Here is an 18,784-nt window from a genome sequence, read left to right as displayed (position 1 = left end):
CAGCCAAAATGTACCCAGTCTGCTGTTCAAAGCTTGGAAATTTATTATTGTTATTTTTTTAGCATACAGGGAACCAGTAACTGATATATTTCCAACTACCCCAAACACTTAAATTCATTGCTTCAATAAAGGAAAAAAACATACACATACACACATATTAATTACAGCTTTGTATGAGACTCCTGTCTAATAAAAGGACCTTTAATAAGCCTTTAATCAAAACAGCCCAGCACAAAGCACACTAACTGTAGCTGTTTGTTTCTTATCTGATGCACACAAAGCCTACTAAATGCTCAACAAATTGCCATCTTCCTGCAGAAACTGGCAGCCCCATCTCTCCCACCTCACCACCCCTCCTTCCAACGGATGTCCCCTTTTGAGAAAACACTTTGCCTTTCGTCAGCTTTCTCCACGTCAGTGATCTCCTTGTCCTTTCAGATTTCATTAGATGTGATGCAAAAAGATTAGAAACTCTGTCTGAGACATCAAGCATATACACCAATGCAATCCACCCAGTTTGCCATGTGGTGCTTGTGTGAAAGCCACCCTTCCTTTGTCCGAGCAGTGCCTGCTCCTCCAGCTTTGGGTCAGTAATAGTTGCTTAGCCCAGACTGCATGTCCTGGAACACGATCTGATCCTGTCCCAAAAGTGCCAGATGCACGATGAGCACATCTAAACAACTGCAATAGTCGCCAGAGCACACAAAGTAGCAATTTCTATGGGCAATCTGTAGAGCACCCGTGATGTGGAAGTGAGCGCTGGTCTGAGGTGGTTTTCTCTCATCTGCTCAGCCTGTTCCACTGGTGTCCAGCACTGCTTGGCCTAGGAGGCTGGTCTTTCATTCAGCTTTGCTTCTTGCCTAGCACAGATGACTGCAAAACCAGTAGCATCTAAACGCCCCTAACTGGGCACCATATGCAGACTCAAAGACGGAGACGCAGAGAAAGAAAGAAGCAGGATGCACATGACAGCAAGAGCAAGCTGGCACTGCAGGAGTGAACAGCCGTTGGCCAGACACTGAAGCGGCTGGTGCTCAGCCTGCTTCCCCCAGGCAACGTGGGAATAATTTTTAAAGTGCCTCCAAGTGCTTACATTCTGCTGGTTAGGATTGCCTGAAAGGAGAGAACTCTGCTCACAAACCATATACTGAACTAAAAGAAAACATTAACCCCTTTGCTTGTAAGGATTTGAACTCATTTCTGCCTGCCACGGTTCAAAACGACCACTGAGAGCGGCACTGAGAACAGCTGGTGAAATTGCCTTCTCCCTGCTTGCCGGTTCAAGCTGTAGAGGTCAAACTCAGTTTTTCATATCATCAGAACGGAAGAAAAACTAATGTGAATCAACCACTGCCACCTACATTATTTAGAAGGATAAATTGAGACTGTAGCATAAGTCTATATGTCATGGGAAAAAAATGAACTTTCTCGGGTTCTGCCATATAATAAAAATGATGTACAGAGCCCTCTCTATTGTTGCATTAGTGCTGGAAATGAGGCTTCAGCTAGACAGAGAAAGTTTTTTGCAGAAGTCTTTCCACCTACTAACAAAAGGACCTGTCAGCTTTCCCTAGCCATGGCACTCTCTGGACACCCCACAGGCCAAAGTCTACGAGCACTGCTGCTTAATTCGGGGAGAACGCTGGATTTCCACATGCTGTCTGGGAAAAACACCTTCAAGCAGACAGCAGCATGACAGGCAGTGAAGCAGGAGGAAGCTTCCCAACATTGACAAGACACAGAGAATTAGAGACTCTAGAAATGGAAAAGACCTATTAGGTTATCTTGTGCATCCCTAGGGGCCAGGGCAGGATTGCTCCCTGTTGTAAATGTACTTGTGTTCTGTCCAATTCCATTTTAAATGTGCCAAGTGATAGGTCTTTCACCACTTCCTCAAGGAATTGATGCCACAGCCTGGTTATGCTCTCTGTCAGGAAGATTTTCATGGAACTCACAACATATTATCCCCTTCTTAATTTCTGCTCATTACTCTGTGGGCATGCATGTACTGCAGAATTCATTCTGAGTGCCTGCATCCGGCTTGGCTGGGAAAAGCTGTTTGCTGCAAAACATACCCAAAGTTAAAAAAAAAAAACAACAAAAAAAATCCAAACAAAAAAGAGTGGATGTCGTCACCTTGAGGAAGAGCCTGTCTCTGATTTAGCCTGTAGCCCTCATCAGCTGGCTAGGCTGAAAGCAGAGCCAGCTTCAGGTGACAGGCAGTGGTGCTTGCCTCGAAAAAAGTAAGATCCCTAGATAATTCTGCCATGAACACATATCTTTTTATATGCTCCTTTTAGCCATTTAATACATATCACTGGTATTTATACCCTTTATACTTGTGATCACCATGTCTCTTAAATGTCGAGTAGTCAAACCATTTTTTATCTCTAGGGACCTCAATATCAGTGCTGGAGAGAGAACAGAAAAACATAAGAGGATGAAGAAAATGAAGGCAGAGGGGAGTTTCAGATTACATTGTATTATTGCCTGTCAGTTCTGCAGCCACTGCAGATCGATTTCTAGAATCATACTATAAACATGTAACGTGTCAGCAACTGCCCTCAAACTGCTCAGGAACACTGGGCAAGGGATTCTGGTTTTGTCAGGATTGGCACAACTGTTCAAATGATGGTACGTCAGGAGCAAGAGGAAGCAGAAGGAAGTTAATGCAAACCTCTCAACTGAACCAGAAAGAAAACAGTTACTGCAATAAATCATCATTAGACAAACATACAGATCCCGCAGTATAGCTGACAGCTAGCAGAAAGTGGAAGGATCATGGCAAACGGATGGCAGTCAGCGGGACAATAGGGGTTTTCTTGAAGGACAACCTACAAGTAAGTGATGGATACAGGAAAGTATAGAGTATTCTCAGTGTACCGAGATTTATGAATAAAGTTAAGAAGCTCAGCTATTGCTGGGATCAGAAAGCTGGAGACACAGATGCATCTGAGCCTTGGGGAAAAACTCCCTAAGTGTAAAATCCTCCAGGGCCTAGTTCAGTCATTCCAGAGAAAGGCAATAGCTTCATCTCTTGGAGGGTTCAAGTCTAGGCTGGACAGGACACGAGGAGCTACAGCAAAGGAAGAACTGAGTCCTGAGTAGGTCCTTTCCCTGAAGTTCATGGAAGCTGCATCCAAAGACCCTCAAAAGCGCAATGAATTCTTTGCTTTGACAAGTGCAAAGGACTTGATTTCTATTCCTAGCCCTGTCAACATCTCATCTTACAATCTTCTGCGCCTCTGCAAACCAGGGCTAGGAAGGCTGATTTACTTTTATTCTTTACTTTTGGATTTATGTTGCACAAGTTGCTGAGTAAGGTCTTGTTTACACAGGATGTTACTGCAGACTTGTCATATGGACTACTTGAGTGCTCCAGTGCCAGGTGCCTTGTTCTTGTTTGCATGGCTGAGCCCTGATGTGCAATCAGAGAGCACAGCTTCAGTGGATGCATGAGGACTACCTACCATCAGGACGTGCGTATGTGTACAGAGAGGAACAGCGAAGAGCTTGTTTGGAAGCTTGTGGGACTGTGCAGGAGTATGTGCGCATCAGAACGAAACCTCTCCCTGCTGAGCACCACTCGACCTCTGCTGCCTCCTAAGCACCCTGAACCACAGCAGGGCTCCAGCAGAAGAGGGGCAGCCATTCCTCATCACACCGAGATGTCATGTTGCTCTCGCTTGCGGCTCAGATCTGTTCCCGATAACACATCTCGGCTTATCAGAGAGCTGACAGCTCCTGAGAAAAAAACCCTGGCTGCTCTCCAGTGCCAGGGAGAATGGTGACAAGGCAGAGCTTTCTGAGGCTGAGGGCAGGAGCCTGCCCTGCTGACTGACAAGCATCCTTTATAGGTTCTTTACTCTGTGCTGGTATCTCCTTGCCAGTCCCTTCCCTCCTCTCCTAGCTTTTTCTTTTGCTCTTCAAACTCGGGCACAGACAGCAGCCCCCTTAGCAGCCCTCTAAGATACTGATCTATTCAAATATACTTGTGCTCAGGCAGAGTCATTAGTTGCAGTGACAGTGGTTAAAAGAAGCATTTAAAAAGCACGCTGCATAGAGCATGGGGAAGGCAGGTCCTGATAAGGGCCGCTTCTTGGCAGCGCTGGGTACTGTTGTGCCACGGAGGGCTTGTCACTCTCTCCTCTGGGTGACAAACCAAACGTAAAACGCTCTGAGCTGCCATACAAACTGATCTCTCTGAAATCCTGCTCCGTGGTTCACTGGGTGCTTGTGCTCTCTTCTCCCAGACAGCACAGCATGGAGCTAAACGTGGCAGCTCTTGGGGCGACACTCTTCTGTATCTATTCAGGTCAGAGCTCCATCCCCAGCAGTGGGAGCAGCTCTGTTTCTCTAGCAGGGCATTCACAGCCTCAGCCCCTCCGGCTCAGAGGTGCGGACTGACCTTTTGCCCTGGTTATAAAATTAGACATGGAATGAAGTGTTCCCGTAAGTACTCAGAAGTCAGGGAACCAGGCTGCAGGCATACCACTCATCTAAGGAAAGGACTTGCAACACGGATGTTAATGAAACCAGTTACCTGACCAGGGCCTTTCCTCTCAGGGAACAAATAAATTTTGCCCACCCTGCACACTAGAGCACGTGGCTACTCCAAATCCCTCCCTTCTCTTTCCCCCTGCCTCCCACCAGCTCCCCCCACAGAAACACTGCCTGACTTTTCCTGAAGCAGTGTTCTTAGTCGCTCCTTCAGCCAGTGCTCAGGTGTGGGTCTTAATCTCCCTTCTGCTAAATATTCCCTCCCAGAAAAGGAGAATCCTCCTAATAAAATCTGGGGAGCTGTGGAGCAGGGCCAGAGGCAAGCCCACACCAAACAAGGACCTGTAAGGGTGAATATGGTGGAGAAGGGGTCACTGTGAAGCCCTGACAATCAGGAGGTTGGAGTTTGACACCCTGCCTGCTGCCCAAGATAACCAACACTTGCCATGGGAGCTGTGAAAAACTGGAAGACACCAAAATCATGCAAGAGTCACTAATAATGAAAATAAGCATTTCCCATATTCACTATTTTTTGTAACTTATAAGAGCAGCACCTCCCAGTTGTTATTGAGGATTGCACCTAGCCTTCACCAGCCATCAGCACTGCCAATTAAGCAAAACAAGATAACTACAAATATATTTTCAATGTTACTGTTCATTACGGTCATTATGCCCAAGAGGCCAGCGATTGGCATGCAAGGGGCCTGTTCTGGATGGCAGCGCTGCTGAGAAGTCACTCTCCTGTGCACCACGGGCAGCTGCTGATAGCACCAGACCACTGCCACTGAGCCGGACTTGGGCAGAGAGGGAGGAGAGGAGGCCCAACGTGCTCGGAAGCAGGAGGTCTCCTCCTAAACAGTGGAGTTTCGGGATGCTCTGATCTCTCATCAGCAGGTACAGGAAATCTCAGGGGACTCTGTGTCAGAAGCAAAACTACAGCACTGTCAAATGCACAGTAACACCTCTGTGTGCTTCTAAAGGGACATGAGTCAATCTGAATCCTGACAGTAAGAAACATGGCATTACAAACATTTCCAGGCACTGCCCCACCCAACCTCCCCCCAACACTGTCTGCTCCTGCAAGCATATCCTCTAATTTTTAAATTGTTTTCCTTTTGCTTTTTTTTTTGTGACTGAAAAAGCTCAAGAAACAGGAAAAAAATCCTATCATACACAAAGTGCAATCAAACGTACAAACACATGCTCAAAAAGAGACAGCAAAATTCTTTTAGCTTCCTCTAATCTCTTTGGATAGCTTTTACGCTCCAGCTCATAGGATAGCGTCGAAATACTGGAGCTATATTTAAACCAGTTCACTCGGGACTGGAAAGGGTTTAGCTGCAGCTACAAGAAGTCAGTGTGGGTGTTTACCTGGCTCCTCAGACAGGCAGCTTCTGACACCCAAGTGAGCTGATCTAAAGTTAATTCAGACAGACCTCTGCTATGCTGACGTCTGCACAGAAGAAATACTCTTATGTATAGGGACCTCAGATATTTCCCTGTGGTGACACAAAAGTAACAAATAAATCTGACTGGAGAGGGAGGATGCCTGAGATGATGGTGTTTCTTTACCTCCTCATGTGCATCTGACCTAATGCCTGTCCAGCACCCACCAGAAACACAACCGTGCTCTGCTCTCTTACAGCCTGGGGCAGGAAAATGCAGCCAGGTTTCACAAAAGGTTGAGCGAGTTCAATTCCAGAGAAATGCTGGAAATGAACATCTCATATTCTACTTTAGAAACAAGAATGGGGCAGAACTTGCTTAAACATGGACACGTTGATACTATCTGTGGGTCACCTTAAGAAGCTAGCTATTGCTTAATCTGATGGGCATCTGCCAGCTCCATGTCCTCCTGGTGAACAAACAGGGATTTCAAGATTAAGTTACTATCTGGGGCAGTCCCGGAGGGGTAAAGAGTGAAGCTACAAACTGAGATTCTGAATTACAGATGGGAGCTACTCCCATTTCAGGGAAGCCAGGGATGCCTTGGACAGAAATGACCAAGTATGCGGCGGGTAAGGTCAAACAAGGTGTTTAGAGAGAAAAATCTTCTCCTGTTTGGAGGGGTGCGTGGTAGAATTTCTTGGGTCGTCCTCTCGCTAACCACATGCTGCACCCTGCGAGTGGGTTCTCTGCTGCTCCAGCACAAAGGCCCTGAGTAACGCTCGACCAGACACACAACTCCTGGCGACACAGTCACAGCAGCAATTAAATCAACCCAAAACCTCCCCTTCCTCCCCCAAACATTATTACCAAAAGGGCTCATTAAGAGTCATTAGTTCACCCTTCCTTTCAGACCAAATTAATGGATTCCAAAGCATCAAACTTACCTTAATGAGGAACAAGAGTGCAGCTGGGTATAGAACATGGCAGAACAGTCACTTCTACATGGACACAACCTCACCATCATAAAAGCACTTTCATCTAATCTGTTGTTATCTTTAGAAATTCAATGACCTCCGTTTTAAATAAAAGGCATTAGGCTGACAGAAATCCTCTGGGAGAAGCCAGAGAGCAGCACGTGGCTTCTGTTTGCTCTCACAGAAATGTCATCTTTGACATTCAAACAGGACACATATATTTTAAATAATGTCAAGAACATTCTTAAAATACCTCATCAGGACTCCAACGGGGGTGGGTAGGGGGTGGGGAACTTATGTTTTATGAGATGGATGGTTCTTTTCACAGAGATGCGTTCGGTTCCCAAGCAGGACGTATGGAGCATCCACGCGGTTCTGGTGCTGAGTCACTAATGTCATCAGACAGGGCGGGCGCACAACTAGCGCACGGGGAGGCCCCGGGACGGCTGCGCGCTCGGCGTGCACGGCTGGCAGCTCAGAGCGCTCGGCTAGTTAGCATTCAATCTGTCATTTCATTTTAGGATTTGCAGCAGAAATAGGAGATGAAGAAATAGTTTAAGGAGCTTGTAACATCACAGCTGTCAATCTCCAGCATTCCGATGGGAGGAATGACAGATATATAAGCCCATTCATATCAAAATAAGGTTTGCAGTCTGACCCAGATTTGCTACAGAGGCAACTTAATGCAAATACGCATCAAACGGCAATTCACATTTACTCTAAAACCACTTAACGGGAGCTGAAAACATTAACCCCCAGCAACAGAACCAGTTCCAAAGAGTCAGATTATTAACTTCCAGCAGTGATTCAGGAAAAATGGGGAGGAAAGGGGAGAAGGGGGAAAACTGAACAAATGAGGTCATATTGATTTGTAGGTGGTAGTTATTCTGTCGAGAAATCCAGGGGTCAGTCAACAGGGGTAACCAAAATCACAAGAGAATTCAGAAGGGCCTTAGCATGTAATGCTGATTAACACGCTGAAGTTAATCTAAAGGGACAGCTTTGAGTGTTTAGGCTAGAAAAGACAATGCTCCAATTGGAAAGTCATTACTGGTGCATACAGGTTGTGAAAACCAGCCAGGGACTGTGCACACTGGGCTGTCAAATCAGGGGTGGGTTTAATAAATGAAGGCTTTAAAGCAGCCAGATGTGCTTCTGATTCATCTATTTAAAACAAATCTTTGTGCTGCGAAGCAACAGCAGCATGTCCAGCTCAGAAAGGGGGGTCTGGGGCAGTGGTTTTCCACTCCGCCGCCACATTACAGGGTTAGCACACTTGAAAGGCAAACATGGGGAACGCAAACAAAGGTGCTCCTTATCCCAGAGCCAAATTTGCTCAAACTTTCAAGAACTTCTCTCCTTCTGATTAGAGATTCATGCTCAGCAGCAGCAGTAGAGAAGAATTTGACTGTTCTCTTGTGAAAATGTTACCTCCTTACACTTACACCAAAGCAATCCATCTAAAACCCCTAGACACAAAACCTCAGAGGCCACAACCGCGCAGGAAGTTCAGAGACTTGCAGGAGCTGCAGGAGACGTCAACCCTCCCGTGGCAGAGGCCAGGGACCATTTTCCAGTTTGCAAACTTTCCGTTGAATAACCCCCTTCCAACAGTGCAAAATCGCAATGGATGAGTCTACAAGAAATCACGCTAAAACCCAACCAAATAAACACACTAGTGGGAGAGTGCAGATGAGCGAGAGCGCTGGCAGAGTTAGGGCTGAGAGTAAAAGCTGGAGATGAGAAACACCGGAGGAGAAGGGACAAGGCAGACAGGAGATGGAGTGACGTGACAACTGGAGGCACATTTCAGCATTCTTACCTCTGATCGGTGTACCACCTGGTGAGGTAATTTGAATGCAAATAAGATTAGAGAGAAGCATTAGTACAAAGAGGAAAGGAAGAAAATTATAACTAAAAAGCAGAAAGTTTTTTTAAAGCTAGAATTTGTATTAGCGCGACAGGAGTAAACAAAAAGAAACTGATGTGCAATAAAAGTCAGAGTGACACTCTCAGGAGGTTAGTAAAGCTCATCGCTTCCCGGAGTGCAGCATCCAGCCCTGCATCTTGCCATTAAAGCCACCACCCTCACGAACAGGGGCCGAACTAAGCTGCCAAGGTGGCGGTGCTGGCTGGCCTCACCCCTTGCATTCACCCACACCACTGTTCAAGCAGTTGAGATGGAGGACACGTTGGGAAGATGGTGCAGTGCTCCTTCATTCCTCATACAGAACAAGGAGGGGGTGTCCTGGGGCCTGTGTGACCGTGAGTGTGCTGGGCAGGAGGGGTGGAAAGCGCATGGTTGCGGGCACCAGGTACAATTTTGCTTTGAGGTTAGAATGACCAGTGGGACAAAATCTGCTCACTTAAAGAAATTAAACTAAGGGGAGAGCATAACAAATGTTTTGAGCCATTCTCCGCATTCGCATAACCCTTGCACCAGGTTCCCTCTGGCAAACAAATTGGGTGTCATGCAGAACTAACTTTACATACAGAAATATTTTAAAACTAAGTAGTTTCTGGTAACGTAACAACGGCATGCTAGCCAGACCTCTCTTGTTCCTGCCTAATTTGGATGTTAGCTGGAGAAAGGAATCCCTACCCTCTTTATAAGGCACTGGAGAATTTTACATGCTATAATGAAGAGTATCTTATAAGGAGGGCTTCTCTGGGAGAGAGGTTAAGTTATCCTGTTGCAACAATCTATAAAGGTTTGTTTTATGAGGTCAATGTGTTTAGCAAGTGGAGGATCCACTGGTCAGTGTCTCGAGTTCAGCGTATGATCAATAAGGATGCATGATGGAAGGGGAGATGCTCCAGCTGGGCAAATTGGCAGGGAACCCTTCTAATCCCCACTTTTGTCCCCTTGGTCTTATTTTGCACATATGAAGGCTGTTAGTATAAGGGAGAGATTCATGCAGATCGAATCTGTAGGCAGTTCATGGTATGTGTTGGTTTTATGCAGATTTGTAGGATCTGAATACCAAGCACTTACCAAAGAAAACTGAGGAGTTTAAACAGACAGAAAAACAGGGTTAAACAGGACACAGTGTGTCAAATCATGTTCAGTGTATTGATTAATAAATACCAGTATGCATACAAGAGTGTCGTGTATCTCAGATTTACAGCTCATTCCATTATCCACAACAATGATCACCCAATGGGAAAGAAAGACAGAAAAGAATTTCTGTAAATACAAAGAAGGCATATTTTAAGCATGTTTAACTTGCCTCTTAAAAAGTAATTACAATATTTATGCTTATTCTTCTTCTTTCCTAACTACCCTTCCTTTAGGCAGAGTCCTTTCTCTAAGCAGGAGCAGCAATTCAAAATACTCATTTTAGCATTTTCCTCTGCCAAGATGACATTACCCCATTTTAACTTTATGTCTGGTTATATTTTCTGAGGCTTTCTATCCACAGATGACTGAAGCATCAGGAAAGATCCTGCAGTCACTGAAGTTGTCAGTAATCTGTCTCTTGCAATAATAAATCTGCTGCTTATTTATCTATCTTAGTAACTACTGCTACTCTTGACAGAACAGTTATACCCAGAGATACTTGCATGGAATAGCACTGCCATGGAAAACAGGGTTATTTCTCTTTGCCTGTTTGGAAAGTTTGCCAAGTGATATTTTTGTTCTGTTTGGTCTAGGGCCTCCCTGCTCCTGTCCCCACCTCCCCCTGTCCCCTTCCACGATTCTCAGAGTTAAGAAAAGCATCACCACAGTGTGTCACTTCCCATGAGAATGGTGCAATGACTTTGAGCACAAACCCAAGGGGCAGAAAACAGGACTTCCTCCTCTCTCATTTGGCTGAATTAGGGTTTGTTGTTCTGCCCTAGAACTGAAAAGATTTGCAGCAAACCTTTACATCTGCTCCCTGTAGAGGCTAAACCCTTTCTCTAATACGTGATTGTCTACACAGAGCTCTAGGACACACTGCATACTTGAAGCAGATTCCCTAAAACATAGGGGTGACTAGCTCATTTTTTCCTGCCCTAAGTCCCAATCCTCCCATCCTCCGAATGTAAGCCAACCCTTGTGGGAGCAGCACAGAGGTTTGCTGTATTTAGCGCAGTGTTTGTTCTGGGTCTTGCTCACCTTTGCAAAGTTAAGACATTCACTCTTCACTCAGAGGACACCGTTACGGAGAGTGCACAAGGCTCTTCTGTTGGACCCCAAATTTCCTCATCCAGAAGGAATAAAAGTTTCCATTTGCCCTTCGCATTATATGACGATGCATTTCCAGCTGTTGTCCTTTCAGGGTGTCCCTTAAAGGGACCAAATCACAGCACATAGGCCACAGAGTGCTAACACAGAACAGTCCATGAAGTGATAGACGTGTCATCACTCGAACGGTAACTGAGGCCAACTTGTGCCCTGTGATCACGGCCACTCTATGCAAAGGGCACTCCAAGATCAAACTTCAAACCCAATTCCTTGTGTTTGAAAGGTCTGAAACACTCTTAAGGAAGGAGAATTTATTTTCCCTTCGTGGTAACAGACACTGAATAACACCCCACACAATCACTTCAGTCAGGAACAAATGTTGACCCTGACATCCTCTGTGTACTGGCAGCACACAGCCAGGCACTCAAAGCACGGCAAAACATAGGATGATACACTGGAAAACCCCATGGGATTATTTGCTTCAGTATTTCCCAGTGTGGAGGAGAGACTCTATGGGAGAAGAGACTCCACCCTGCTGACACAAGCTCACCCCAGACTTATCAACACACCACTTCCTTGTAGGAACCTAAACCACCACAAAATCACTCCAAAGCAACATCAAACAGAGAAACCAAAGCTCTTGCTGACTGCAACTGGGCACCAAGGCGGTGCAACACTGAATCCCAGAGAACTCCAACAGTGCTTTCGGCTACTTCCTAACATAGTTTTAGGGGAAACTATTTTCAGAAGTGAAAGTACTACAGAGAATACTGGCTATTTGCCACCAGTTGCAACAGGAGGTCTGAGTGGATCTCATCACTGCTGTGTGTGCCTCACACAGCAAGACACTGATGTGCAGTATAGGTTCTTCCAGGACATAAAACTTCAGCTGTCAACTGGCTGGCCACGATATTACTTCAACCCTTGTCCAGTCAGTCCTTTCTGAGAGCATCCATCCCTGTGCGTGTTTCCTGATCCTTTTGGATAATACTCCCCAACAATCTCTGTTCTTTTGTGCTGTCCTTAAACACTTTGTCCCAAATCAATGCTCATCTGATGTCTGAACTCAAAGCTGTTTCTTGTCAGGAGCTGAACGTCTTCTGCTGGGTACTGACTGCTGGGTGTTACCAGTGAAGCAGCATATGGTCATCACTGGCATTTCACTGGGATAGGCATCACCTCTTTTGCAAGTTTGTTCTGTGTATGTTGGGTATTCCTTTTGTTTCCAGATAAACAGTGTTTCTACTTACAGGATCAAGACTAAAATGAAAATGCTTGCTCGTAACTCTGAGAGCATAAATCCAGCAAGATGACCTGGTGAGCCGGCTCCTGCTGCTTCTTTGTTAGAAGCACCTACGCTTTTCCAGAGAGTGACTGAAGTCACCTGCAGAGCCCTCTCTGATACTCTATTTGCAGTTAATTGTTTGAAAGCCACACTAGGGTCTAGAGCACAGTTCCATAACTCAGTTAACTGATGGTGATTAAAAGAGCATGATACTTGTTGTAAGACCAGGTTCTTTACTAGATGAAAGACGACACTGCTCCCTGAATTTCTAGAGTTTCCTTACATGGCCAAGATACCTCTGTGTTAACATTCAGAATATTTATTTATTCTAATCTGACATTTTGTTCATAAGTTTTCTGAAGAGCAAGGTGGAAGAGCAATTCTTCAACTATGAAACTCACTGGAAGCATTCAAGAGCTTTGAGAGTATGAGTACCATCAGAGTTGCTTTGAAGTTTTCAGGAGCTTGTGATCCAAGAATCTTTACAGAACTGTGAAGCATCAGTACAATCTGATCTATACTGAAAAAGCTTCTGCCACATCATGAACTAATTTTAAAAAACGGTTAGAGGTGTAGCACTGACCCTTGCTGACAGACTCATATGAGCATTACCTGCAATACTACAATGCCCAGATAGTTTTAAGATCAGTTCAGGCAAACAGGTTTTAAATGCGTTAAGCTTGCTGGCGAAGTTTCCCAGCCCAGAGCTGGCCTTAGATCCTGTGTCAATGACTGAGAGGCGATGACTGAAGCTGTGCACCGTGGGGGAGAACAGGCAGTCGTGCTGAGTCACTGCATTTGCAGAAAAGAAGTCCCTCCACAAAAGGTGGGAAGTATTATCCAAATGAGCAACGGAGAATTTTGCTAAAACCAGCGTGAGCCAGAGACCTTGCTTTTGCCTTCATTGGTGATAATGGAGATGAAAACCTGTATTAGTTTGTGTTCTCATCTCTAGAGCAATTAGCCCAACACGTACTGGCAAAACTCCCCAAGACCTGGCCTTAAAAAAGAATTGAGCATTACTTGGGAGGAAAGAGCTATGTATTGGAGAGAAAGGGTGAAAAAAGCCCTCTAAATGTAAAGAATTACGCTAACTGTCAGAAGGTTTAATGAGAAGAATGCATATACACACATATAGATGTAATTAGTAAGGACGGTAGGATACAGGGCAGATTTACAAACTGTATTTCCTTGTCACAAAGATACCAGTCTTCTGGGGTTAAAAGAGCTGAAGAGGATGGCTTGGTTGTCTTAAACCACAAACCCTCTAGTACCTTGACAGAAGATGAACAGACTTCTTGAAACTGATGTTCAGAGTCCCTTTGGGCACATGATCTGACTGCATGCAAGTTCAAAGACCTGCCTGAAGCCCCCAGAGAACTGCCAACCCACATAACTGTGAGTGTCAGAAGAGAGCACCTTTCCCAAACATGCTGCTTCTTTACCTCTAGCTATTTATTCCACACTAGAAGCCTGAAGAAATGAAATCATCCCTCAACCCCCTCTCTAAGTCAGACTCCAAAGCTGGTGTGACCTTTCTGACCTGTATTTAGTACATATGAATAATAATAGTATTATATTATGTACTCGTTGAAGGTCGGACACTCTATATATGCAATATTTGGCTCACACTGTGCTGTAGCTATTTTAACTATATTACATCTGTCTAGCTTTTATTAGGTTTTAATTAAATGAAATTAAATGAGCGTATATTTAGATTGAGATAGTATAAACTGACATTCATGCAGATATGGCAGGCTGGCTGTAAGATACGATCTTAATGGAGCAGAGGCTTTGCAAACTATTAAACTCTTCCATATAATGAGGTATCTATTTAAATACTCTTTTCTTTGAAAAACAACTCTGCCCTACTACGGTGTAGTGCTGGAGAGCTCAATTAGCACCTTGCAGAACGGATCAGAGACTGCCCAACCCATCACATTGCTCACACAGTGACTGCAGTCAGGTAAGTGGGACTCAGGCACTTCAAAGTTCAGGCCCTACTTTGTATCAACTACAAATACAGGAAAAAGCCACAAATGCACGTAGGGGTTGAATCTCTGGCCCATGAGAAGTGGTAAACTTCTTGCTCCCCACTCATGCCAGGGTGGAGCAGAGCCCTGCTGAATCTTGGCATCGTATCACCAGGTCCCTGAAAATGAAACTTCACTCATATTTGGAAGTCTCTTGCATTGAACTGTGGAAACCTCCCTTACTACATCAGAGAGCTAATCAATTTCTTTCATGAGTCTGAGAATGTGTGCTGCTCATTGATTTCTAAAAGGTTCCCTTGACACCTCCCTTGGTAATTACTGTGTCTTCAGCAAGCAGCCAGCTCTAGAGTCTGAATCCCAGGTGAAATATTCAATTGAGATGTTGCTCGAGAACAGCGAATAGGAAGCGAAACTTGGACACAGTGACAGCGTTTACTAGTTTGTTTTTAAACTTTCTATCTCACTAAACTTGTGAAGCAGCTGGTAGAGAGGCAGCCAAGTGCCTGTGAAAAGGAGGCTGGAGAACGTACAGCAAGTGCATCAGGAGCTGCCTTGCTGCTCATTTATGGTAATTTCTGATGCTGATTTAGTCAGCTATGAAGTGAAACACATCCATGTGCACTTCCCTATTGCTGCTTCCTAAAGCTTCTCAGAATAATTAACAAGTGTGATATTTTCTTTCAGCACAAACAGATCAAGATTAAACCATGTTGTGGGGGAGATAAGCTAAAGGTCACTGGGAAATTTCATAAGCTATAAATGCATTAGTATAATTAGCACTCACTAGTACATCAAGGTGGGATCAGGAGTGTCAGGCTGGGTTCTATTTTTGATGAGAGTGATGTCTTATTACCCACTCCCCCAAGTACAAGCCTACTTCTTATTATCCAAGCCTCATCAGATTTACGCAGAGGGCTCCTGCTACGGGGAAATGTGTCAAGACGTTCACCTTGCTGGGAGGAAGATGGTGTTGCCCTGGCAGTAGCACTCATAACAAATGGCTTTTGAGTGCCCAGAGATACATGGCGGCCAGGCAAGGCAGTCTGCCTTATTTAATGTGAGACCTTTCTAGACCAAAGTTCTTCCAGCTCTCTTCTCTTCTGTACTTTGTGTAGGGTACTATGGGCTTTCTATGCCCAGACTAAAGCTGCTCCACATTGTTAAATAGACACTGCAATTCACGCTGGGGAGCTGCACTTCATCAGTGAATAAAGCAACGCTTTATTTTCTTTAATTCTCTAATGGGCCTTACAGTCCTGGAAGACTGAACAGCACAGCTAAAAACCAAGAGTTCCTTGCTAAAATCAGTGCATTCTTAGCCACCCACAAGAAATAACCCTCTGTATTTCAAAAGCTAGTATTTGGCTTATCAAACCAAAAAATCCAGAAGAAAAGGTATATTTCAAAACTGTGTGCACCTTCCTTTGAAATCCACAGAACTATGGCTTCTTGGATTTTTCTTTATTCTTATGATGTCACATAGCAAGAATGAAGAAGATCTCAACAGAAAGCAGAGCATGGTCTTGCAGACTCTATGTAAGGAGTGAAGTATCACATGACCGCCGATTGTAAAATCTCAACCAGTATCTCATTGCTCTGATTTGCACCATGTTCCTATTAAAAATATCTGAGACTTGTTGAGTTGGTAGTGAAATGTCTGAGCCTACCAAGGATTTGGGGCAATGTCAAGACGGTCTACGGAAGGAGGAATCCAGGTGATGTTCCAAAAGGCATGTCCACTCTAATGTCTCCTTTTAACAAGCCAGGATAACCTGCCAGAGAGGATGAGCTCCAGAAATCGTTTTTATATTGTAAAAGAAACAAGCTCAAATCAAATTGACATTTGGGTTTAGAATTGCATTTCAGGGAAAAATAATAGCAGTAAGTAAAGAGAAAAGGGAGGAAGAGTGAGAAGGTAGGGAAGGCTTACTTGCTTTGCTACCTTACCCGAGCGGAGCTGTTTGATTCGCCCGTTGCTAGTTGCAGTATCGACAGGCAGGAAGTCCTTGAACCAGGAGATTTCAGGATCGGGGTTACCGCTGGCAGCACAGAGCATTGTGGCTGTGCGGGCCTTTTCCACCACCTTCAGCTGCGGGCCCATGTCAATGGTCGGGAAGCCAGCTGGGAGGTGGTCTTCTGCAAGAGGAAAAAACACACAAGGTTAAAGAGAAATGCTGAAGCGTAGTGATGGGATATGGTTGTAGTGACAGCAATGCCATGGTACAGCATGTGTGCCTCTGCTGGAAAACAGCAGCCTGACTTCCCTACTGAGAAGGTTTTCAAGCCCTTAAAGCACATTAGGCTCTATAATGAGCATTCATTACATCAATAGAAGCTTCCACTAAATTTAACTCTGTTTAAATCAATTGCCTTGGGAAACGTCCATAATTTTCATTGATACGTAAGCTCCATCTATTGTTGTTAATAATTCAGTAAAAGCAGGTATTTGCCTTTTTGTGGGAGGACTGAGTTGAAGATAACAGACAAACACAAAGCCAAATAGTTTGAGGCATCTTGAAAAACAACAGCTAAACAATAAAATCCCTTAGAATGGTCCGGAGAGGCCCATTTTCTCCTTTTTTGACTAGGAACATTCTGTCACACTGGTAGGATAGACTGTAAATCTCTTCCTCATGCCCCAAATCTGATTCAGAAGGCTTTTAGAAACTAATGAATGTAAAGCTAATGAGCCACACTCTGCTTATGAGCCACCTCACCAGACTGTGCCGTGGCAAGCTCCTGGTGCATTTTCTGGGCTGCAGAGAACAACAGAGGTGTGTGAGAAATGGCCAGAGCACACTCTGGCATGTCTTACTGAAATACTAGAAAACGAAGCACTCCTGTAACTGCTAAAACCATTCACACAGCAGGTACGAAAACAGTTAATTGGGTTTGCTGCTGCAGAGCACGCTCAGGTAGCTGGGTGGAATGCATTAGGCAGCCTTCACTGATAAGCCAAGGCATGCTCCAACATCGTCATTCAATAGCAGCTGCAGAACAGAGCTCATTTACTCATTCTGTGGCAAGATGTACTGTACTCTGCTAAGCCTGAACTGCAATCAAAAGGACATACTTTCGCAGAAAAAAGAAAAACTTGAAGAACATTAAGAAGCTTTTAAAGCACCAAAACCTCTATTATTTTCAGTATGTTTCTTTTTTTCCCTGTTTTAAGGGAACTTGAGCAAACCTCCTTCTTTGGCAAATCCAATTCTGCAAGACTCCCAGCTCATTGCCGTGTTTAAACAAACAAGACCTCAGCGTCTTCCCAAGTCCCAGAGGAGTCTGAACTTGCTGCAATCTGATTTTTCCTGCTATCACCACACATCTGGAACCATACCCCTCACTCCTGACAGGAAGGTACTCAGCTGCTTCCTTCTACCAGTACTGCCACACCTGCAGCACAAACACAGCCTGTGGTGGCTAATCTTACATAATCTTACATAAGATCTCAGGAGGATCCCCAAGACCCCTGACTTGTTTGCAAATCAAGACTCTGTAGCACAAGGCAACATCTGCTGTAAACAAAACAATGCCCTGGAATATTGTTTTTCTGTTTAGAGGAGAGTGACTATGAAGCATCCAAGATTTTCTAAAGGAAAGAACCAGTTCCTGATGCTTATTAAAAGCACAAACCATATTTTGGCTCCCAGACCAGCCTCCCTAGAAACCTCTCTCATCATGAGCAAACATAAATGGAATTTATTTTTTTTTAAATGAAAGGTACAACGAAAACTAGTTCTTTTTTAATTTGTTCTCCATTGATTTTCAAAGACAAAAGGTACATAGAGTTTAACTGGAATGACACCAGAGCTAGCATTCAATAACAAGCAACAGAAGCACTCAATACTGAGCAACCACAATGCATACTCCTATATGGCTGAAAAGAAACAAAAGAAGGGTACACACAGAAGTACAGCATAGTATACATTGAAAAGCAAAGGAAGATGCATAGGAAAAGCAGTAAACAATGACATTCCTTTGGACTGAGGCCAAGTTTGCCTAAAGTGCAGCACCTTGCTATTTACGGTATTGAAAGAAGATGTTTACTCTTGGGAGGCTGAAACCCTGAAGTGATCTAATCTAATCACCATGATTACCATTGACAATCTTTTCTGGTTTGCTCAAGATTTTACAAAGAATGCACTGAGCTAAGTATCACCCATTTAACTCCGTCCAAAGTCTGTGTGAAGGCTCAGTACATAGCTAAAAGCAAATCTGAAACCATCATTTGTGCAAGAAATCTCTTCCCATCTGCAGTGATCCTTTGCCCACAGAAGCGAGAGAGATCAGAAAATCCTTCACAGTGTCTGATCCACAGGTACACGACCAGCCTGCTGCACTGGAGGTGACTGTTGAATCAAAACTAGCAGTTTGTGATGAGCCACAGACCAGCAGAAATACATGATCTAACCTTGACTTCACTGGGTACAACAGAAAGATGTTGATTACAGAGACCTGGCAGCAAAGCGCT

The 18,784-nt window shown here is 44.5% G+C and overlaps 1 protein-coding gene across 1 annotated transcript in view; it reads right to left on the bottom strand.

Annotated features, from left to right (window-relative positions):
• The window catches only part of PTPRF (protein tyrosine phosphatase receptor type F), a 254,792-nt gene that overhangs the window by 95,568 nt on the left and 140,440 nt on the right, over positions 1-18,784 (bottom strand). Inside the window, 2 exon segments of the mRNA XM_086617772.1 lie at positions 8,686-8,703; positions 16,261-16,449. Of these exon segments, the coding sequence (XP_086473898.1) occupies positions 8,686-8,703; positions 16,261-16,449 (207 nt within the window).

The sequence above is a fragment of the Tauraco erythrolophus genome, chromosome 10 (genome assembly GCF_009769465.1).
Source record: "Tauraco erythrolophus isolate bTauEry1 chromosome 10, bTauEry1.pri, whole genome shotgun sequence".
NCBI classification, from domain to species: Eukaryota; Metazoa; Chordata; class Aves; order Musophagiformes; family Musophagidae; genus Tauraco; species Tauraco erythrolophus.
Note: the sequence above shows the minus strand (reverse complement) of the source record. Positions and strands in the feature narration are given on the sequence as shown.